This window comes from Serinus canaria, chromosome 13, assembly GCF_022539315.1.
Source record: "Serinus canaria isolate serCan28SL12 chromosome 13, serCan2020, whole genome shotgun sequence".
Taxonomy (NCBI): domain Eukaryota; kingdom Metazoa; phylum Chordata; class Aves; order Passeriformes; family Fringillidae; genus Serinus; species Serinus canaria.
Window position 1 is genome coordinate 4,546,169 of NC_066327.1, and position 24,525 is coordinate 4,570,693.

A 24,525-nucleotide genomic window follows, 5' to 3' on the forward strand; every position below is an offset into this window, starting at 1 on the left:
CAGAGAAATTAGGTGTTTACTCCCAACCCTCTACACAATCACAGCAGTAATGGGGAGCTCTGCAGGCATTTCAAACCTGGCTTAGATGAGAAATGCTTCCAAAAACAGGTATCAGTTGTTTTATGTCAATGCTGGCAACGTAACAAATTACTCAATGACATCAATAATCTATGCAGATTTAAATATAGTTCAGCTCACCATTTACTGCAATTTAAAACCACTGAAATCAACGTTTACTTTTATTATAACAGATTAATATTCTGGAAAGTATGGAACTTAAATACTCCCTATAGTTCAGTTGACTCCTATTAGTTATATGAATTCCATTGTTTTTATACGAAACCAAGATAAAATGGCAAATGTTTACAATGCCTGTGTCAGATAAACTGTTTTAGTTACCACAGCCAGTAAACCAGATAAACCGTGACACAATGACTTTTGTTTATCTGCATTTGTGTGCATTTCAAATAAGCTGATACAAGGGGGGAAAAGCACTTTTTTGCACAGCAGGAAATTGTCTAAATATATTCAATTAGAATCTTTTGATTACATTCTACCCTGAAGAAACTCAAAAGAGAGTGTATCTTCAAAAGCAAAGAGAAGCAGAAGGGAAATTTTAACAAAATATACTATTCTATAATGATGCTTTCTTTTTTTCCTAGAAGTGTAAGCCTGCTCTGCATTTTAAAATAAAATATTTCTTGTCTCAGCTGGATATTGTTGTAGCCCACAAATGTTTTCATAGATACAGAGCAATTTATTAGAAAGGAGCCTGCCTGCTAACACGTCACCACCAGAAGTCAGCCTGTTCGTATTTACATGCAGTTAGTATTCAAAACGCCGTGTGAAAAATGACTTTTGTGTTTACTTAATAGCTCTTTGCCCTGGGAGGAAGGCAATGCCTGGTACCACATGGTTCCATTAGATCACACCATCTGTTAATCAGCAAAGACACTGCACAGCACACAGGGGCTCAGAGGAGCAGGGACACTCACGTGCCATCCTGGCGAGTGATGGTGTAGCCGTACTTTGGATACTTGACAAACGACACATTGACCCCAACGAGAGGAGTCCCATCTGTAGTCACCACTTGGCCTCTTATGAGAGACACAAGACTGGAAAAGAAAGAGAATTAAAGGTGTTAAAGCTAATCACAAAAGCGAGGTGATGTCATTTACAAGTGAAGTAGTGGAACACCTGTACCTCATTTACTCTAAATACAGTTTACTCCAAAGGTTCTTAGAATACTGAGGGACCACAATATTGCCCAGCTCCCTCTATACACCTAAATCAAGAAAATGCTTCTTTATGCAGTGAGAAGTGCACACAGAATGGCAGCCAGTGCTTTTCTTGCCTAACAAGGGCTTGCCTCATTGTCTAAGGAGGCTTTGCAGAGTACAAAGCTCGCTCCCATGCAGCCAGGCCAAAGCTGTGCCCCTGCAGCCCCACTGAAACTCCAAAACCTCCCTGCAGGGTACAATACCACTCCTGAGGGTCCCTAACACACTGGACAAATGTGGTGCAATGCCACACCTCTGCTTTGTATCTCCAATTCTTCACAACAAGGTTCAAATTCCCTCATCTTAGGGAGTGACTGGCACCTGTACCCTGCATTCCAGCTGGGTTTGGAACCCTTGCTTGCACTTTGCCAAGAGGAGGATTTGGTTTAAAGTCCAGCTTTACACACAGGCAAGACAATGAGTTTCTTTGGCCAGCAGGATAAGCAGCTTTGTTTAAGCTAAGGGAGATGAAGATGAGCTATTCCTCGAAGAGGCACAGTCAGTTTTTTCTCTTTGGCAATTGCTCTGCTGCTGCTAAGTGAGTGCACAGCGGGCACAAAGTGCTGCTGCTCCCAGCTGGAGAGGAGTTCCCAGCCCCTGGCTCCTTTCCCTTCCATCTTCCCTGAGCCCTGAGAGAAGCAGATTGGGGAGGGGGAAGCTGTGTGGTAAAAGGGTAATGGAAAAGGAAAAGCTCTTTGTAGATGGCTTCCATTGCTACACTGGAAATGTGAAAATTGGAGAAGGTGAAAACAGGCAGAGGGTGAACTCCTCTTAACCCATAATCTCAGGAATTGTAAAACTGCTCTTTGCTGTAGTCATGGGTGAAAAGATTTATGTATTCACCAGCCTGTGCCTCCAGCATGAGCCCCCAGCTCTGCTCTGCTGGCAGAGGGGGGATGAAGAGCCCTTCCCAGCAGGACTGGGGCTGCTCCCAGAGCTCAGCACCCTGCGCCAGGCATGTCTGAGCTGGACTGGGGGATTAACCTGGGCTGAGCTTGGCTGGACACTGACAAACAGTGCTGGGCTCTGGGAGGGCCCCTGGCACAGGAGAGCTCCTTCCATCAGTCACACCAGGGATGCCTTGCAGCTCTTTCCTGCCCACTCTGTTCAGGGGATGTGGGGTACATTTCTAACTGCATTATACTGGCTATTTAACAGCTATTTCCTCATATTTTTATTCCAAACAGAGCGCAATATTTTCTTCAGTATTACATTAAAAATATCTAATTAATAAAAATGAGCCATTTTTGTTACTTTTCTTTTAGGACTTTCAAGTGCTTCTTGACCTGTCAGGTCAATTTTTAATTTGCTAAATCAACATTTTGTAACAGAATATGGAACTTAATAGAAATTGAATCCTGTTGAGAAAAATCTGCTTGGGAACACATTGGACCAAGATAATTGTCTAGGCATAATTCATTTTGCTTGGATTGTTTTATGTGACAAACACACAGAAATAGTTGCAGGAAAAAAGTCACTTAAGCTCCTCTATGAAAACTGTGCAGAAAGTAGATTTAGAAAGAACTTGTCAGATGGCAGAAGAAAACTAATAATGCCCATGACTTAATTTTTTCTACCTTCAATTTTAATATTTTAGGAAATAATTTGAATAAAATATTTTGGTCAGTAATATTCCTTTTTATTTCTAAAATTTTAAATAAGGAACACAGTAGATATTAGAATAAGATAAAATGTAGCTAAAATATGGATTTATAAGAAGCAATGTTTTGACTAATAGTCACACATACAATCACTTTTCTTTGGTAATCTTTTAAAAGTGTAACAGAAAAATTGAACTGATACAGGAACTATATATTTTTTTTACTAAGGATTTTAAATATGTAAAACCACTAAGCTTTTTCTTTTCCCCTGAAAACTTCCTTTAATCTTGTTTTTGCACAGAAAAAAATCATTGAGATTTACCTATTTGAGCCATCAATAAATTTTGTTATTTATTCCTTTATAGTAGGAAATAACTTTTTTTTCTTGAACTAAGACTGGAAAAAACCCCCAAACCATTATTTTGTCCCTTTTTTCCAAGTCTTTCAATGGAATGACAGACTGAGCTGGGCAAACAGATTACAAACATAGGATCTACTTTTTGAGACTATGGCAGCTTCAGTTTATGGAAAAGTTGGGAGTTCAACGTTGTGGCACTTTTAAAAGACAAACCCATCAGTTCTAAAACTTACAATTTGACACTATACATTAGATTTGCCTAAAATTGGTATCAAAAATAGCAGCTGAGCCATAGAATTATCAGAAGTACCTTCAAAACTTAATGGTGAAGGCCAATTTTAACATCATTAATAGGTCATTTGCAAAGATGTGTTAAAATTTACAGTGTAGCTCAGATGAATAAAACAGAACTAAGAGTTCTACCACAAGGAACATTAAAAAAAAAAATCTAGTTTCCAATGAGTATTTTTTTTTTTTTACTGGAGCCTCAGGATTGAACTGCTCAGCTCCTGTTTAGTTTAGAGCACTAATTCATAGAATCATAGAATGGGTTTGAAGGGACTTTAAAGATCATTTTGTTCCAACCTCCTGCCACGGCAGGGTCATTTTCCACTAGATCAGGCTGCTCCAATCCCTGTCCAACCTGGCCTTAAACACTTCCAGGATTAAAAAAGGTGAAAAAAGAACAATTCTTTTTTCTATTTTTTTAACTACTCCATGTGTGTATGCATGGAATATTTTATAGAATAGCATAAAATCTATATTGCATAGGGTAGGATCCAAGAGGGGTTTCCTGATGGAATATGGAAATGATTGTGTGCAGCACAGGGGTGAGTACAATGGGGATCTGCCTGGTGTATCCAGAAACATTATGATTCTCTATTCACTGACAAATATTTAGGGACATGCTCTACATCACCCACTAAGCCTGTAATGGGATCCTGCCTGAGAAAACTTCCTGTAATGAAGTGCAATCCTTTGGGTGTTATCTCAAATGAAGCCCTTCAGTTTTAACTTTGGTGATATGAACATAAATAATATACTCATCAATTTCTTAGCATCTTTCCATGGAGACCTATTTATATAATATTGATAAATACCAATCTTCTTGTGAGCATACAATGGCATCAAATTTTAATTAATGATGTGCTGGCTTTTAGATTCATTGCAAATATATAATTAATAGTCTTAGAAAACACACAAAGAAAACAAAAAAAAACAAGAAGAAAAAGAAAACATAGTCAGGTGGATCAATGTTACAAGTAAAATGTTTTTATGTAAGGAATAAATAATAAAACTCCATAAATCAATGGATTTTTAAAATTATTTGAAATGCTATTCCAATATTGAAATTTGTGCTAATGGCACAACATTAAAAATGAAGTGCAAACTAGTAAGTGTTTTCCCTTTCTCTAGACTGCAGTCTTCATAAAATATAAACCTTAGAAGCTCCTACTCAGTGGAAGAAACCTTCTTCTGGGCATTGCCAGACTGCTGAAATGCTAATAAAACTCTGTTATAAAATAGAGGCCACATCATGAACTGCAGCAGTGTGGCCTCAGTGTGATCAATGCCTGAGATGCAGCACCCACAAGCAGCAGCTCCTGTTAAACCACAAACAGAACCAGAAATTTTCCCATGAAATGCACAGACCTGGTGTGTCTTAGGTTGGAAATGGGGGTGTGTATTCTGTTCCTATCTGTCAGGGGTGGGGCAGTTATCTCCTGTTCTTTGGGCAGTTTTCTTTATCCCTCCCACAGCCAATCCTCCCTCCAGGAGATCTCTGCTGTCCATGGGCCATTCATTATTAATTATCTGCTGTCCATGCCCACTGAGTGTCCCTGCCTGGCTGATCAAAGTCCACCATCCCATGGGGAGATGCCCCACCCAGGGGAGGAGCCAAGCATTCCTACCTGGATATAATCTGAGGTTTGGAACATCACAGCAGCCCTTTCCCTCTGCACTCCCAGAGGGAGAGCAGGCCCATCTCCAGCAGCCCTGGAGCTGCAGAGGAAAACTCCCCCCTTGTGCAGGATCCCTGCTCCAGCAGAGCCACAGCTGGCACTGCAGGAGGGCTGAGCCCCCCTGGGATGGGACTGTGCCACCCCCCTGAGCCCCCCTGGGATGGGACTGTGCCACCACCCTGAGCCCCCCTGGGATGGGACTGTGCCACCACCCTGAGCCCCCCTGGGATGGGACTGTGCCACCACCCTGAGCCCCCCTGGGATGGGACTGTGCCACCACCCTGAGCCCCCCTGGGATGGGACTGTGCCACCACCCTGAGCCCCCCTGGGATGGGACTGTGCCACCACCCTGACACACAGAGGGTCAGGTCGTGCTCTGACCTGTCCGTGGTTTGTTTGTTGTTTGTACTATTACATTTATATTTTTAATTTTCCTAGCAAGGAACTGTTATTCCTATTCCCACAGGAAATTAAATTAGTATAATTTTGGTATTAAATTGGTATAATTTTGAAATTAAAAGACCTGAGAGCCTTTTAATTTCAAAATTATACCAATTCAGAGGCGGGGGGGGTTACATTTTCCATTTCAGGCGAGGCTCCTGCCTTTCTTGGCAGACACCTGTTTTTTCAAACCAAGACATGTGTCACGTTGCCAGCTGCTCCCTGCTGTTGAAGGGTTTATCTCACCTGCTGAGGAAGGGTTTGTCTCACCTGCTGTTGAAGGGGTTCTCCCCAGGGATGATGTGGGTGCTGTCCTTCCCCACCAGCAGCTTGATGCGGTCGTAGAAGGAGCGGACGGCGGGAGCGGCGGCGTGGCTCTGCTGGATGATGTCCAGCGGGTCCCGCGAGCCCCGGCACAGCAGGCTGTTCTGGCAGGTGGCCTGCAGGCAGCAGTCAGGGTCCAGGCAGTCCACCAGGCCATCTGAAAGGTAACAGGCACCACTGAGATCCAGCACGGAGCTGTGGAGCAGTAATACCCATGGAAGGCTTAAGGCACTGGGAAAAACGGTTCAAGTTCACCTTTCATAGCATCCCCCTGCCCCAAACCTGGTAATTCAGCCAACAGTGCCATGAGCATGGGGCTTCTCAGCACACTCCTTAAAAACCACTACAATTAATGTAAACCAGGGTTAGATGAGGATAAATCCCAATAAATCTGTCAAGGGCTGAAATTAGGCAGAAGGAAGTGGAAGCAATAAAGGATTTCTGTTTAAGTTATTTGCTTGTTTGGCTGGTTTTTATTATTTTTTTTTTTCTGTCTTGAGAATTATGCTGTTTGGTTTTATTTGTTCTGTTTGAGGAGCTGAGAGGAGATGGGGATGACAAAGCTATCATTACCTAGTTAAAACACAAATTACACTGAAACCATTTTGGCAGTTCCCAGGGAAGGGCTGCTGGAACTCCCACCTCCCATGGATACCCGGCTCACAACTTGTGTGCATGCTTGGCAAGGATGGATCAGTCACAAAATTGGTGGGTTCAGTCATCATATTACAGATTAGGTTATCTATCAAGAGTATTTTTTAAGATGCATTTTTAAGAAAAAAGAGAATTTTAATACCAGAAATTAAAAGGGAATCAAGGGAGAGATCAATCTGTATACTTAGATAAATAACAATTTTAGCACACACAGGAACAATTCTATCTTTATCTCTTCATTTGGTATCATTATTTAACTGAAATATATTCTCTCAATGGACCTCTACTATGATTTAGAAATTATTAACCATTTGCTTTGAAATATTATCATCTCAAACAATTTAGAAACATTTGTTCATCTACTCTGGCAAGAATCAGGAGTTCAATGCGTGATCTACTTATGTCTGTAACACTTCCCAAGGTGTATCAATCTGATTTTTGAATACAAATATGGCCTGGGCCTACATTCAAAATCAGACACAAGAGAGAGCATTCCAGTATGGAAGCAGACAAAAGTACCTTAGGGTAAGATCATGACTCATGCATTTTCAGGATTTTCCAGGGGACAACAGACCAGCAAAGTGATAACTGGAAAACTGAAAAAGTGCTAACTGGAGAACTGAAAAACAACAACTTAAAGCAAAAAAAAAACCAATCTAAAACTATAAAAAACGTTCTTATTTTACAATTAGCTTTTCATTTCCAACCCACTTCGTGTGCCTGAAATGACTGTGCCTGACCTGATTTAAAAACAAAATTGCCAAGTTATGCTGACAATGTTTCATTCAGGCCTCTAAGGAGATTTAAGTCAGACAAACTACCTTGTTGTGAAGCTATATGTTGCTTTAAGGTCACTCGCCTATTGACATTAAGAGCTCCATTCATCTTACAATTCCCTCCAACAAGGCTGCAGGATCTTTCTGTTTTGCTACATCTAATTTTCTCCCCACTTTATATAATCGTTCTGAGGACATCATTAGCTTCGGGGTATAACTCAAGGCAGTTTTCCTATTAAGCTCTGAGAATTCATCAGCTTCTCCCCCAGTCTGTGAGACCTCTACAACTACCAACTGAGCTTTGCCCACTGCTTAGCCCACCCAGTTCTCAGATGACCACCAGGCAAGGAAACCCTCTCAACACACCAGAAATAACAGAGGCAAACCACAGGCTATAAATTCCTCCCTCTGACAAATTTACATTTACCTGTTCGAGCTGCATCATGTTTTGGCCACAGCTGTTATTAGAGGTGAGCAGAAGTTCTGCCTGTAATGACCTCATCACGCAGCTGATTATGGGATGCTGTAGCCAAACACTTGTGATGGCACCATGAACTTGGAATGGGCATATCAATCCCTCAGGCTCCTGTCAGTCATGTGAATCACTTCTTCATGCTCACGAGCCCCCTTGGATATTGTCTGACATTGCAATCTTCAGTAAATTACCCTGCCACTGCCAATCTCACCGTTATCTCACAAACAATCAAGCAGGCAATCAAACTGCTCTGAATTGCCAGTTCAGGACCTGGGAGGCTGCAAACATCTCCATTCAACAGCAGGGAAAAACCTGCCTGTGATTCCTTCCATGAAAGAAGGTTTTGCTGCAGGTCTGTCAAGTCAGACTCAGATGTTTTCAGATGCATCTTAAAACAATATTTAGAAAAGACAGGCATAGAGCATAACACAATTTGCTTTTTCTAACATTATTACTTATATGGCTATATTCCCCAGTAGTAATTTATCCTCAGATGGCAAGATTCAGGATTTAGGATATTTTCACCTCATGTGAACTAGCTGATCCAGCTTGTTGCAACAGCAGCAGTGAGCCCTGGGTCTGTTCAGCTCACACAGCCAGGCCCTGGGCACTGCTGCTCAGCATCAAAGGCTTAGACACCCCTGTGCTGCTCACATCCACAGCTGCTGCTCTTATTGACTTTGCTGCTCTGAAATCTCTGCCTCCATGCATGAAAGAGTACAGTTACTGTCAGAATATATCTGCTTTTAGCCCATGTTTGCCTAATTTGCTATCTGGACTATTATGCAGAATGGCTAAGAGTGGCAAAGACCTCTGGAGGTGATCAGCTCTGGCCCCCTGCTCAAGCAAGGCTACCAGATGCTGGTTGGCCAGGCTGCCCACACAGATTTTGAAATGTCTTCAAGGATGGAAACTCCACAGCCTCACAGGGCACCCTGCTCCAGTGCTCAGCCACTGGACAAGGAAGTGACACAAGTGACATTTGTGCCTGGGGTTGTTCCTCAGGTGCAGAACCTTGTTCCCCAGCCATATTGTACTGTTATATATGAAGTAAATTGTTACAGAATCATTTATTTGCATTAGACTCAGCTGATTAAAACCAGAGTTAGAAAAAAAGTACCTTCTGTAAAAGAAAATTCTGCTATTACCATAAATATTAATTAGAATTCAGTACTGTGGGTTTGTCATCCTCCAAATTTCCTCAGGTATACTGAATTATTTATATGGTTAATTCAATGACAAACCCTCACCACTTGCCTCACCAAAAGACTGCTGCTTTTCATGGACACACAGCTGAGTTTCAGGTGGGCAGTGACCTCTCTGATACTCTGCATGCTAAAGAGAGGAGACTGGAGAGGGAGCTGAGATGGTGCTGAACCTCCTCCAACAGTTTGAGACCAACACAAGTCCTGACTTGGCCTTAACTGAGAGGAAAGGAATAGGAAATTTTGATCTGATTTAAACTGGCAGCACAGGATTAGCTCTCCATTGCTGTTCGTGGTTTTTCTGAATTCTCAAATCTTTTCAGGAATGAAGCAAGTGACATGGTATCCCTCTTGAAGAGTTCACTTGGCTAATGGATCCACACATTTCTCAACTTTCTGTGAACTGTTCCACAAGCTTTTTGGCAGACTTCACTACACAGTACAGAGAAAACTTCAAAGAAATACTTGAAAGGGGATTAACCTACTCATGCATGTCATATTTATGACTGCCTTATTATTGTGTTCCTCTTGACCATCATTAGAAGGACTAAAAAAGCTCTCAGGAGGAGCAGTGATATATTTTTATCACATTACTGTTCTAATGTATTTAGAACCTCTCAGCATCAGTGTTCCAGCATCACTGAATGTATTTCTCACCATGGCCAGGTTAGTGGATTGCAGCAGTAGAGGTGCTACACCTTTCTGCACAAAGCTGATGCTTGAGCCCTTGGAGTTTTTAAATTCCAAAGAGTAAATTATCTACAGTTTCCACACTTCCTCCAATACCTGCAGGTTGTGCTTCAGGTTGAACTCACAATGCACATCAGAATGAGTGAACTTTGACCTGACATCCAGCTTGCTCAGCCAATGCTTTCTGTACCCAGCAAAGGACAATTCTGCTTCCAACCCAAAACTCCAGAGCCCACGCTCAGCAGAGGGCATCCTTACACTTCACTAGCAGCAGGAGCTGGGGACTTTCAGAACCTAATTCCTGGAAATTTTTCTTTTTCCAATAAACATTTCAGACTGATGATTAAAATGGAGGTGGGGAGGGGGGGAACAGCAGCTACTACAAACCCTGAGGGCAAAAGGGTCTTTGATCACTCTAAGGGCAAATTAGTTAATTTATCATGAACCGATTTTAATTATGTGCAGTATTAATATACCCAAGGTGAAAGAATTAGAGATGCTCTATCAGATTATCAAAAGAGTAGGCCTTCTCTGCCAACACAGAAATATATTAATTGAGCTCTAAAACTGCATGCAAAACTGCTTCCACAGGCAGGCTATGCCACAGCCCACTATATCTTATTACCAGGAAGTTTATCTAATATTTAACCCAATTTTTCACACTTTTGTAGCTTGGTCTAATTACTGTTATCTGTATTGGCATGTATCATTCAAAATAATTCCTCAGAAGTTCCTGGTGCTCACAAGAAAGGGAATGCTTCTATTCCTGCTCCAGCCCTGTAAAGACTCCCTGTAAACCACCAGGACATTCATTACAACACTTTTGTATCTAACTGTGAGCACAACAGAATATTTTTGTAACCCAAACTGCCTTTCAGGACAAGCTGGATTGTAAATCCCACATTGTGGCAAAGTAGAATGAACCTGGAGATTGGTTGTGCCTTTGAATACCCAAGAACCTTCCCAATGAGGTTTTAAAGTACCCTGGAGGATGAGAGTGGTGAAGCGCCCACCCCACTTGCCTGGCCCACTGGGGATCCCTGTGCTGCTGGGGCAGGGCAGGCAGGAAAAGCCTCATTCCTGAGAGCAGCAGCTGCAGGAAGCCACTGCAGGTGTAGCTCCAGCCTGGGGGTCCCTCAGAACCTGTGGAGAATTGAGGCTTCAACTCCAAACCACTCCTTGCTCAGAGCCAGGCTGACCCAAAGGGCTGCAAGGTGAGAACAGCCTTGAGAAACAATGTTTGCCCAGCTCCAGGGTACATGGACACCTACAGGGATGCTGCTGCCTTTTCAAACCATGGAATCTGCAGGCTCTGAGCTTCTTGCTTTCCCATCTCCCCTGTTGAGAGAGTGAGCTATTGCAGAGCACATCCCAAGGGGGACAGGGATGAGCTGGCTAATGTGTGTGAAGGTGATCAGAGGCTGACATGGAGCTGTAACACAATCACATACAAGCACACTCATTAGCTCCTGACAAAATCTGAGTGCCTACTTTTGATACAGATTTCATACCTGAGCCCACGTGACTCACTCTGCCCCCATCCACCACAGATTTCAGCTCCTGATTGCATTTGCTGTTCCACAACTGACTATTGTACAGGCTCTGGCAAAGGCATTTTCTGTGCCAAGAGTATTCTGTGCATTTATATTGAGAACTTCATAAAATCTTTTGTCTGTGCTGAATTAGAGACCCCTGCTGAGGCAATGCTTGTTGAGGCAAGCTAAATTACATGATTTGCTTTTGTGCTGTGAAATACTTGTATTATCTTAAATGTCACGAGCCTGATGCAGTATCAAGTCACAGGATTTGTAATTTTCTAAAAGCAATTTTTTTCTAAATGTTTATTGCGGGAAGACACTTCTCTTTTCTTTCTATTTTCCTTCTGTCTAATTTCAGAGATGAGTTTTCTAAGACAACTCAAATAAACAGCCTTTCAATCAGTCAAGTGTACTGTCCTGACAGTGAACTTCACTAGAAATGCATTTTTCTTGTGAATTGAAGAGATTTCATACTGGAGCAGCTAGTTGGCTTTCTCTAATTCATTATCTTTAATGTATTGTGCCAAACAGAATTACCACCAGCTATACTTCCTGGTGGGGTTAAAGATACAGAGTAACAAACTGAAGGGCAAAATTTGCCTTCTGAGAGATGCACATCTCTCTTTGGAAAGCCAAGCGGAAAAGAAATTAAAGTGTATTTTAAAAGAATGTGCCACTTTGCATAACAAATAAGAATTTCCTCATTTCTATTTGGCTTAGTATTCTATACTGCTGTGGGTTGCTTCCTTTCCTTCTCCTACCAATTTTAGTCCAGATAATTACATTGTGAGGAGAAATGTGATCTGGGAAGTGATAGAAGCAGTGATTGCATTTAAGCTTTTTAAAAAATTTATTTCTTTTTAACCTGCCTGCACCTGCCCTCTCCATCCTGATCAAATACAAAACAAACACATTTAGCAAAACTTTGCTTATTTCCTGTTTGTCTTTCTCTGAGGTTACATAATTTAACTCTCTTGCCAATAAAAACTATAAAAATGAGTACATTTGAACAGATGCAAAAGGTGGGAGAAGAGAGAAAGAAGGAAAAGCCTAGAAAGAGCAGTCCCAGTGGGCAATATGGGCTTGTGCCAAGGCTGCCTCTGCAGAGGACAGGATTCTTAATTCTCTTTCCCAAATTATCCCAGACACTCAGAACAAAGATTCCTAAATGTGATGGATATCAACTGCATCCAACATTTAGTGAAGCTACACTTCAGGAAAGACATCTGAGTTTTGCTGTGTATCCCATTGTCTCATGCAGCTGGAAGTGCTGCAAAGTCTAAGGTGAAATTTAGTTAAGCAGAAGTAATTTAAGGAGATGAAAGATATTTTTCTATTTAGGAACAAGCAAATTATTATAAATTATTATAAATTAATATAAAATATTAATATAAATCATTATAGTTATTGCAAAATGATGGGTATAACCAGCCACAGTAGTGCTTTCCTTATGCAATATGCCAAAAGAAATAGGAATGTAAAAAGTAGCATATGCTCTCCCATTCCTCAAAATACCACCAGTAATGCCTTAATTTCCTAAAATAAAGCCACGGTGCATTCAATGGGTTATAAGTGTCTATTAGGGAGATTATATATTGTAATCACAATTACAGGTCTTAAAATAAAGCTATTTCTAATCCCTCCAAAAGATGCTTAATAATGATTAGATTACTGAGGGACTGATTAAGGGAAGATATTAGCTTTAGAAGCAGCCACAGTGAGTAAATTATGTAATCCAAACATGGTTTGGAAAACAGAAGCACTTTCCAATTTTAAGAGATGTTAAAAGTGAGTCCATGCCAGAATCCCCTTACTTTTCACTTAGGCTTTGTCCTTACAGAGAAATGAAAAAAAAAAAAATTAAAAACAAACCAAACCAAAAGAACCTCAGAAAAAAAAAAAATCCAAAAAGATAAATAAGAGACTTTCAAGTTTTTTCCAGCAAAGTGTGCACCATAGCAACCCTAAACATGTTCATTATGAATCACAGAACCACAGGCTAGTTTGGGTTGGAAGGGTCCTTAAAGCTCATCCAGTGCCAGCCCTGCCATAGGCAGGGACACCTCCCACTGTCCCAGGTTGCTCCAAGCCCCTCCACACTGGCCTTGGGCACTGCCAGACCTAGTTAAGCCCATATCTTGGTCTGACATGTGATGGTGAAGGCAAAAGCAGGTGAATTTCCCAGTGTTACCTCAGATGATTCACCCTGAACAGCCCTAAGAGGAGAAAGCAGCTTTGGAGACTCTCTCCTCTCACTGCTCTGGAATCACATTTTATTCATACCAGTAATCCACACTGACATCTCATTTAAAATGAAGATTTGTAAGTCTAAAAGAGAGGAGGACTCATCTGCCTCTTCTAGGAATAAACCAACGAAAGGACATTAATCTAAAATGGAAAGAAATTATTAAGTATAATGTTTCATTTTTCTCTTTTTGAACTATGGTATGGAGTTTGCATTGTGGCAGATAATAAGACAAAGCAGGACAAATGGGAAACCCTCTGGAGTCAGTGGCAATGCTCTCCTTGACATCCATAAAATGAAGACTTGGCCCAAGGCATTTGAATCTGATTGTGATATACAATTGCAATAAGAATGGCTGAACAGGGAAGAAGCTCCCAAATATGTTAAATCTGCTGCCACAGAAGGTAAGAAATGATAGTTCCCTTTCAGTGACATGCTGAAGGAATTGTATTTTAACAATATGCAGAGATGGACAGAAAGGAAGGAGGCTCAACTGTCCAGAAAAGACTTCATTTAGGAAAAAGGAAAAAAAAAAGTATTTTTAGCTACTCTACAGCCTTCCAAAAGAACAGCTTGTGTGTTCTGTACTACCCCAGAACTACTTGCTTATGTTAACAGAGCACTGTTGGTAATGGAGCAGCAAATGAGTTCAACACTTTGCTGCAAATAAACTCAGCTGAGTTTCAAATGAAAAGAGTGACTGGGAGAAGAGGCAATTTCTTTAACTTCCAATAAACTTGCATTTTATGTGAAACTTGGCATTCTGGTAACTAGCTGGATCTTTACTATTGATTCCCATAGTACACTTTTCAGCTTTGTCTAATGAGAAAACTTAATTTTATCTTTTCCTTTATATAGAGAGTCACAATTACATAAAGGTGCAGCTTGAAGCACAGAACACACACAGCCCTTCCAGCCTCTCCATTCCTGCAAACTCCCCCATGAACACAGCTCAGAGCACAGATTCCTGGCCAGGTGTGCAGAACCAGACAGGCACAGAGCTGTGCATCTCTGGAAAAGGCTGGGCTGCATTCTGAGATATTAATACAAAAGGAATGAACATTATATTGGTGTTTGAGTTTTGTTGTAGTTCTTGTGAATTTGACAAACTGTTGGTCAGGACAATGCCTCTGTCCTCACAGCACAGCTGGGACAGAAGCCCAGGACATCTCAGAGGAATCTGAACCCCCAAGTGGAGCAAACTGCAGCAGCACAAACCAGCAGGGCATGGGAGAGACTGAGAGCACTGCAGTGGCACAGCCTGAGGGGAGCAGTGTGCAGGAGACACAGCATGGCTCAAAGTGCCTCTGGTTTTTCAGGAATGCTTGGAAAGCTTGAGGGAAAACAGCAGCTGAACAGGTGTTGAGCTCCCTTATACAAACATTCTAAGGGAATTAATAAGGATGAGACTATTAAGAGCAGGAATGATCATTGAATTAAAGTGCTGAGCAAAGAGTCTGAAGACAAGAGATTAATTTCCACCTTTATTTAAAAAAACCCCATGTGAAAACATGGGGGTCAAAGGGACTTCTCAGGTTGTTTGGATCTTGGATCAAGCTAAAATCTTCAAACTATTTACACTCACAAGAACCAGTGACCAGTAACCTCTCTGGAATCTGGAAAAAAATCACTTAAAATGCAAACACTGAGAACATCTGGAGAATTCTCCCCTAAGCCTTTCCAGCCTTCAGCTAGACCAACTAATTTTCTTTCAGGTGCTTTACTATGGCAAACCAAAATCCATGCAGCTCACATGATAATGGAATATACAATTCTGCATTAATTATTAATTCATAATATTATGTATCTGTTGTATGGCAATTCTGTCTTTATTCTTTGCCTCTGATGAGCTCCTGTTTACCCTCCTTGAATAAGTTTTACAATTCTACAGTTTTTCATCAGGATGTGCAGCTGAATAGTGTCACTGTCATTTTTTCCCCTGCTTGCCTGTCTGTTTCACAAAATAATGTCCTGGGTAGATAAATAAACCTCTTATTCCAATTTTTCTAATAACATTTCCAACCTTTTTCCTTTCTTTGAGGAAATTCTAATAATACATCTGTTTTCAAATTTCCCTTTATAATCTTCAAAGCATGTAAAAACTGCAAACCTAAGCATTTCACCTTTTAGTTTCTTACACTGAATATTAACACAAGTTTAGTGGGTTCTGTTGTATACTTAAAAGCCAATTAATGTACTCTGGCAGTTAGATTCTGCTTTCTATAATTCAGTAACAGCTATAAAGCAAGTTCTAGTTCTCTGAAACTGAAATAGCTTTTGAACTTCTAAAATACTTTTGTAAGCACTGAGCATGTGAATCCAAGGTTTTTTTTAACAGAGGATTTACAAATTAAAACAAGTTGATGATATTCAGCTGTGGTTAATATCATGTAATCAAAACCAAATACACCTGTTCCTCAGTTTGGGACTTACTTAAATTAAAGCACTCAGCCTAATGACAATTTTACCCTTGATACAGCCCAATGTTGCTTTGCAGTTTTAGGAAATACATTTATAAAATATTTATTAATCAGCAAACAGCGGATGTTTTCTTTAGATTAATTATTGGCCAAAGGAAAGGGAAGGAGTCTCAAGGGAAAAAGCTGTGTCTGATGCTTGGTTTACAGCAGAGAGCAAGAACACGAGAAAAGGAATCTATGTGACTTTCTAAAAACCTTATATTGAAAGGAATGAAAAGTTCCTGTAAATTAAGGACCAAATTAACCAATCCTGTTTAGAAAGCCCAACATCTCAGAACTGCCTTCAGGCCACCATGGAAGGCTCAACAAAACCCAAAAAACATCTTTGAAGGGAAACACAGAACACATCCTATATTTAATAGTGATATTCCTGACACAGGGCATGGAGAACAGAGCAGGGATGTCAGTCCCTCCTTACCCTGCATGCACACTGAGCACACCTCACCCAGCCCTGCAGAGCCCGGCACGGGGACAGTGCAGTGGGACAGCAAGGGACAGCCTGGAGGGGCTGTGGGACAGCGAGGCACAGCCTGGCAGGGGCTATGGGACACTAAAGGACAGTCTGGCAGGGGTTGTGCACAGCAGGGACAGCCTGGCAGGGGCTGTGGGACAGCCTGCCAGGGGCTGTGTACAGCAGGGACAGCCTGGCAGGGGCAGTGTGACAGCAAGGGACAGCCTGGCAGGGGCAGTGCAGAGGAAGCAGGGGACAAGGCCAGCACGGTGTCTCTGTCGCTGCTCCGAGGGGCACAGGGCGCTCGGTCCCGGTGCCCCAGCCACAGCAGCTCCGCTCGGGCCGTGCTCCCTCCCGGGCTGGGCTGGCCCCGAGCCGGGGCTCCCTGCGGGTCCCGCACGGCCACAGCTCGCTGTCCGTGGCTGGACAGCAGTGTGACACCTGCAGGACATTGCCGGACAGTGCCTCCCGGGATGTGAGTGTGACACCTGCAGGACAGTGCCTCTGCCCGCTGGGGCTGCCGGAGGCTCCGCTCACCTCCCTCGTTGTCCTTGCTGTCGGCGCAGGCGGTTTCCATGGCCACGCTGCATCCCGGCCCCCTCCAGCCGCTCTGGCAGACGCACTGCCAGCTGTTCTGGCCCAGCGTGCACCTCCCGTTGCCGTTGCACAGGTCCGGACAGCCATCTGCGAGGACAAACGGACAAGGTGAGCCCCGGGCACCCCCACCCCGCTGCGCTCAGGCCGTGCTACTGTGCAGACAAAAAGGCTCGGTCCTGCCGCCGGCAGGAACGCTCGGTGAAGGAAGGGGACACCCTGCAGAAATGGGGATCTAGCTCAGGAGCCCTACTGCTGTAACACAGGTTTTAGGAACCCTCTAAAGGTCCAGACCTTGAGCTGATAGGGATGACAGTCTGCTGACAGAAGATCTCTCTTATTTTTCCCTCTGTATGTGTGTGCACATCTTCTTCAACAAGCTCGTCAGTGCTCACATGACTTTTTGTACTCAGTCTTGCGTTATTCTCCAGAACATGTCTAAACACAAAGTTTAAATAAATAACTTTATCTATTTAAACAAATTAATTAATATTTTCCTTCACTGATGGTAATTTTAGAACACCTACTTATTTAACACTAAGTTTATTTATATTTTGGTGTCATACCTTGCACTTTCTGAAAAAACATATTACAAGAGATATCCCCTCAAAGATGAATGTTTTGAATTGACTAGGAATATCACATGACTTATTGGATAGCAAAAGGCAAATTAGGAAAAAAAGTATTAATTAGCTAAGCTGCTTACATGTTCTAACAAATGTCCATAGGTGATAGAATACCTCAACTCCTTTCTCCAGTAAGTAATTGAGTCTCAGGAGCCATTACAGTATCTTACTGAATATTCATTATGAAAAAAGGTAAGAAAACCAAACTGTAGCCTCGGTAAATACAAGCAGATCCATCAACACCCAATCCACACAAGCACAGCTATTTGTCTGTGGGGTGACAGAAGATTTGAGGCCTGCAGCCAACCTCTCACAGCACCTCAGTGAGCAGGAGGAAGGCTGTGTTGCCTGACAACAGGTGTGTGCTTTTACAAACCTGTTCAGAAAGCCACAGCTCTGAGTTGGTCTCCTCCTGCTCCTCCCAGCTGCCTTGGCTGTAGCCAGGTGAAGCCAGAGAGCAGTTTCTCTGACCCCAGACTCATTCTCACAATGCTGCTGGAGCTTCCCATACAACAAAGCGAAACCCCTGGAACTCAAAGCTGGTATCACAAGAGGTCAAAGACTATTCAGTTCATGTTAACACAGAAAGCTGTTGGCAGACAGAAACAAGTCCTACAAGTTTTATTTCAATGTTGCTGTGTATTAAAAAAAAAAAGCCTCTTTCACTTAAATTTAGGGTTATTTTGCCACTACATATCTTAGCTTAAAAAAAAAACCCAGTTACTTTTGCAGCACAGGTAGTAGATTTTCAAGACATTTAGTTTATCTCTTCCATTTATCAGGTTGTTTGAATGACCAAAATGATAATGTTTGAGGGGAGACATCATGGTGTAGGAGAAATTATTTGTTTTAAATGAAAACCAAACAGTAATTGTGAATATACCCATGTGGTTGCTTTTCTACTGAGGCACTGACAAGAATTAAATCACTGAAGCAGTTTGCCTTGCAGCGTCTGAGCAAAATGAAAACATGAACAGTGGGGAGCTGGCAAAATCCCTGAAAAGTTTTAAGTGCAGCTGGGGATTAATGGACATGACTTTGCGTTTAGAGAAGAGAGGCAAGGCAGCATCAGTGCCACAGACATGGTGTTGCTAGGAAACACGATGCTACCTCCACAGAGCTTATTTAACTGCAGCCTTCCAAAGACAGACCTGGTGTTTGAGGAGCATAAATATCAGAAGGAAGGGAAGGAACAGCAGTACACTACAATAAGACTGAAGTGCTTGGACAATAATGGCTTCCTTAAAAGATCTATTTAGTTAATGATGAATTAGCTTTGGAACAGCTTTAAGTAATGGACAACTAATTAGGTATTTTGCATGGTTATGTCTCTGTACATGCCTATGTGCATAGATGGATTTTTGGTTTTGCCTCTCTTCAAACAAGTATTCATAGAGCATTCTAGTCTGTTAGACCAACCAGAAAAGAGAGGTCCATTATGATGTAGTAATAACAGTTTTCTTCTATAAAAGGCTTGTATTTAGGAATTGCACTGCCTATCTCTGTTTAAATCTTCCTACTGGTGCATGTGAGCAGTGATTATTACTGATTAACATCTTCTGCACACACAGGATTCCCCCATATCTTATGGGTTTGGTGGCCATCAAGGGGTTTGGAGAGTGGGCAAGGTGACAAAATGCCTGCCTGAGGAGCCTTCAGAGGCCAGGCTCAGTGACACAGCTGGACAGATGGCCTTTGCTGGCCAGGCTCAGTGCAGGCAGCACACTCAGAGCTCGGTGCTTTGGCAGAGCCTGCCTGCATTCTGCAGCCACACTCAGCAGTGTGCTGCCTCCTGCCCGGCTGGGGAGCTCTCGCAGAGCCAGGCAGCCACAGTCACACAGGGAAGGGCTATCAGCATCTCATCTCAAGAAGCAATCCAGCGTGGGATGGAGCTCTCACTCACCACACAGCAAAGGGCCCTTGGTGCTAAGCAGACAGGTTGCTATTCCTGGTGTGCAAAGAAATTCTCCTCATCTTTTCCATTACAGTATGCTTAATGGAAAATGTCAAGAAGCAAGGTTAAAAAAGAAGAAAGTGCTTGTTTAAAGTGCTAGATTGACAACCTATTTATTCACAGAGCAGGCAGAGTACAGGCAACAGCAGTTCGAGTGTCTCACACTTTTCTGGCTGCTGCTGAAGGTGAAACAGTAATGCAGCCTCCCTCCTCTCTATCTCCAGCCTGCCTGTGGAATTGGAAGCTGAACTTTACTACAAATGCATATGAATTCGCAATTAAAACAGCAAGAAAGATTTCAGAAAGATTTTCCAGTGTTGCATCAGGAATCTGCAACGAGCATATGAGAGATATCAGAAAGCAAAAACCATGATATGGACTGTGCTTGGTTCAAAAATGGAGGGTGCTGGATATATTCACAAGAAAATACTTTCACTGAAGCTTTCATCTACAGTGAAATTATTCTGAGATTAAATTGTATGGTGATTAGTTCATTTCTGAGCTCAACAAATTAATTTCCAGTATCTAGGCAGTACACCAAGAATTCTTATCCAATTTTGGATAGATTCTGCACAGATTTCCTTTTTACTCTGGTATTCCTAAACTTCAGGTATACAAGTACACAGGTCCATCTTCCCACATATATGGATTTTCCCTTGCATAAACTACTTTAAACTCCAAAACAAACATTTTAAGTAAACTAAACCATAAAGTCTGCCCAACCACTTTGTGGTTTCAGTCAGAACCATCAGAACTCCCACTTTTGGTGGGGCAAATCTTTCTGCTAAAAAAGGAAGGGAAAGGGCAGCCAGGGAAATAGAAGTTAGAGAAACCTTTCTCTTTATAAGTTTCCAAACTCTGATGGAAGAGTAGCCTCTCAGGATAATGAAATGGAAAAAAAAAGGAGAGATGAAGGGGAAAAAAAAAATCCAGGTGGTATCTCAGAGCTACTTAGAGAAAAGCATTATGCTTTTAGCCTCTGCTCACTTCTTACATGGAAAAATAGAAGTAAATCAAGAGCTTGTGTCTTTTGAGTCCTTCTGATCCTGTGCCATCAGCTATTTATTCTCCAAACAGCATCTCCCAGCAGAGTGGGCTCCCAGCAGCTCTCCCCATTCAGTGCTCATGTGCTCAGCTACATCTGCAATGTGATGTCTCGTGTTTATCTTTCCACATGACCTCATTTCACACACCCTGGTCCAAAGCCTGCTGGCACTCACTGGAGCTTTTCCAGTGACTTCAGCTGGGGCTGATCAGGTGCTCCTGTGGGTGAAGAAGCCCTGCAGAGAAGATTATGTTGTACACACAGTGTTTCCTCACTCACAGGGTGCACAGGAGTTTCAAGGGGAACATTTAAATTGCATTTCAATCCTCGTCTTCTCATTAAAGCTGTTAACTACAGAACTGGAGCAAATAGAAGTAGTCTGGGATATGATGGTACCTAAAGAATTTAGAGAAATGACATAAAAGCAACAATGACAATAGCCTGTTTAATTTGGATTTTAGAGGATAATCACTGTTTCCATATTTTCTGTTCATTCCTTCAGTGAGCTGCTGGTGTGCCTACAGCTATCCAATAATAAATGAGGTACACAGAATGAGGTACCTAGCAACATTGAAAATAAAATCATGCTTTTTATTTGCTATTGTTATTTTTTAATCCTTCAATTCCAAAGCCTTCAGGGCTTAGTTAAAGCCAAAGAAAGGGCATACAAATAAAAATGACACAGTGTTATGGTAGGCACAGGCACAAGTCATTTTCTACAGAGTAATACTTCAACTGAAATAAACTCAAACCCCAAACACAGAACGAAACCCATGTCAATGAACCAGAGTGTTGGTTGAGTGGGAGGTGAGGCCCTGTGAGTGAGTTTTGACAGTTCCAGAACAGGCTGGAGCCATGCAGAGGCACCAGCCCAGGGCTCTGAGGCAGGGCAGTGACACTGACAAATTGCTGAGAATGAAGCCAGGCTCCCAGTGCAGCACAGAGCCCAGTGCCACCTCCACGTACCACACAGAGCTGCTGCTTCCACAGAGGGCTCAGACACAGCAGGAGCCTCTCCCTGGCACTCTCCTGTTTGTCACCAGGCTGCCTTGCTGCTTCTTGTTTTTTTAGGGAAAACATTTAGTTTAAAACTACTCAGCACCCGAAGTATTTCTTTAAGCTGCACATCAAACAAAGAAATAAAGAATAAATATCTACTTGCAGATGTGCTGTGCAAATGAATACATGCCTGAGTTAGGACTACAGACTGGCCCAGCTACAACTGAATTTATTGAACTGGCTGAAATAAATAAGAAAGGCCAAAAAGTATGTTTAAAGAGCCCTGAAATCCTCCACTCACATACCTCCTATACAGATAAACAATTAGGAATTTTATGTAAGATTTCTTAAATTGCCTGAGATATGTATTTCATAACAGAATTATCTATCCTGCAATTCCAGTCTTCTACAGATAAGGGCAGGAACTCAGGGAACATCCAACTCTCCAAACAAAACAGGAGAAAAAGGAGAAAAAACATGTGACTGTTTAGAAGAGAAGTAAAGATCACACAAAAGGGAACTGCTGGTATGAAAAAGTCTCAAGGAAAGTCACTTGCATCTTTCTAAAGGAAAAGACCAAAAGAAGATACAGAGACACACACAAACAAACAAAAAGAGAGGGAAACTCATGTTGCAGTAGAGGACACAAAAATTTGAGATTGAAGAAAACCTCAGGGGTGCAAGAGCTTCACACCTTGTGAACAAGGGACTGCCCCCAGAACCTTCCATGTTACCCAACTTCATGTTCAGTGACTCAGGCAAAGGGGCCCCTGTGACCTGGGAGGAGGCACCCTCGAGGTCTCCCTCTTGGGCACAACCAACAGAGCTCTCTTGGTGTGACCCCTCCAAGCTGCCAACAGCTGGGCAGGGAAAAGAGGGGACAGATTGTGCTGCTCTGTTCTGAAACTAGGGGAAACTAAACAGAAACCAACAGAATGTTGAGTACACACAGAGAGCTCCAGCTGAGCCCAGAACTTGGGCTCCTTACACACAGACAGTTTCCAGAAGGAAGGGAGACTGCCTTTTGGGAAGGTCAGACATCAGACTGAGGAGCCTCTGCAATGCTGAAGTCCCAGTGCTCTGTGACAGCCAGGCAGGGCTCTCTCTGCACCCCAAAATTGTTAATGTGAGCACAAAGACACCTCTCCTCCTGCACAGAGCCCAACACTGTGCCCCATGGCTTTACCAGGATCAGGGGTGAGTTCAACTGAGCACCAGCATGAGTGAAGAAGTGGTGTGAAATATATGTTAAGAAACTGCTGCAGCCCAGCCACACAGCTCCTTCCAGAGGCCAAGCAGGTTATTTGCTGAAATTTTGGGCAGAAGCTAAAATTTGACCCTACCAGCACATTTGAGTTACACAGTGTATTCTTTTCAAGCAAGACTCATATCCAACTCCTATTCATATACCCAATAAAAAGATATATAAAAGATGCAGTAAAAATTTGTATTTAAGATAGCTGGGTCTTTCAAATTAATCTTACTGTAACAAAATCCATTTAGAATATAATTCCAGGTGAAATTGCATTCATAAAACTACTACCAAAACCGTAATCTTTTATTGTATTAATGTTTCTGATATCACATACAAGCACTGGCATCATCCTTTGTAATATGTAATATCCTTTCTGAGAAAGAAGCCTTCTCAGGCTGAATTTATCTCTAAAATAATTTCTATTTAAAGAGTTTTGTGGCAGCATAATGATAAAGTGACCTATCAGACAGGATGTGTAAATTCAGTCAATCGAAGGGCAACATGCAAAACACTGACTTCATGTTTGAAAGAATAGCTAACCTAATTACAATGTAATCTACACTTAATGTAATTTAGGATTTTTGTAGGAAGACATTCTCAGTTCAGTCATTAGCTTCAAAATACTTTATTCACTTCACAAATCCTGCACATATTGCATAGAGGAGGAATGAATTCCTCTCCTCCTTAGATCAGAACCTCCACATAAGATAAAAAATAAAAATCATGTTAAAAATCATGTTAAGAAATGCTAATTGCATTTCTTTGACCATAACTCCTTTAGTGTACAAAAAAAACTTTACCAAATTGAGGAGTTTAAGTCAATGAAAATGCCCAGTAAGCCAAGTTAGAATTTAGTGACCCAACAGAACTGCTCCCCTTCTGTCAGTGCTATGTAATAGTAGTTTTCATCAGTATTCAAATTCAATTTGAATTCAGTAATGTGAGGGAGTGGGGCTTGTGCACACACATGGATGCACAAGCAGGGAGCTGCAGTGAGAACAAGCAGATGTTATAAAGTGCTTAGGCAGCTCAGTACACTGCAGAAGATGCACAGCACTGAGGGGAACAGCCTGTAGGACACTGCCCCAAAATCCATGGGCCTGAGTCTGGTGCCTGACCTCAAAACCACCCCACTTTGGAGGAGAGCTTGGACCAGTTGACCTGCTGGCATCCCTCCTAAACTGAATTATCTACCATCCCTTTGGTTTTAGAGCTTTATATTTCATAATTCTCAGGGCAGGGAATCCCAGTTTTCTCAGGCACTATTAAAATATAATTGCTTGCTATTCATTAGATATTAATGCCTGCATAGAATTTATAATTTAGCAATTAACTTTCAGGTATGCAAATGCTGATCCCGTGTAAGTGTGCAGGTTATCTCTAACAGAAGAATAAATATGAGCCTTAACAGAAGCAGGCAGTTTCCTCTCTTACTGTGTGGCAGATTAGTAACTTCTGTCCCTCAAATTTGGTACAGAACTTTGGAATCCCTTCAGGATGAAAAACACTATTTAGACGTGTGCATTATATTTTGCAGCTGATCTTCTTAAAGTATTAATCACATGGATTC

At 42.0% G+C, this 24,525-nt stretch overlaps 1 protein-coding gene across 1 annotated transcript in view; it reads right to left on the reverse strand.

The window, feature by feature from the left end:
- TENM2 (teneurin transmembrane protein 2) overlaps positions 1–24,525 on the reverse strand; it is a 187,608-nt gene that overhangs the window by 37,622 nt on the left and 125,461 nt on the right. The window contains exons 11-13 of the mRNA XM_050979861.1: positions 17,020–17,166; positions 5,915–6,125; positions 996–1,115 (exon numbers count right to left, since the gene is read on the reverse strand). Coding sequence (XP_050835818.1) covers positions 996–1,115; positions 5,915–6,125; positions 17,020–17,166 — 478 coding nt within the window. The remainder of the gene's footprint in view (positions 1–995; positions 1,116–5,914; positions 6,126–17,019; positions 17,167–24,525) is intronic.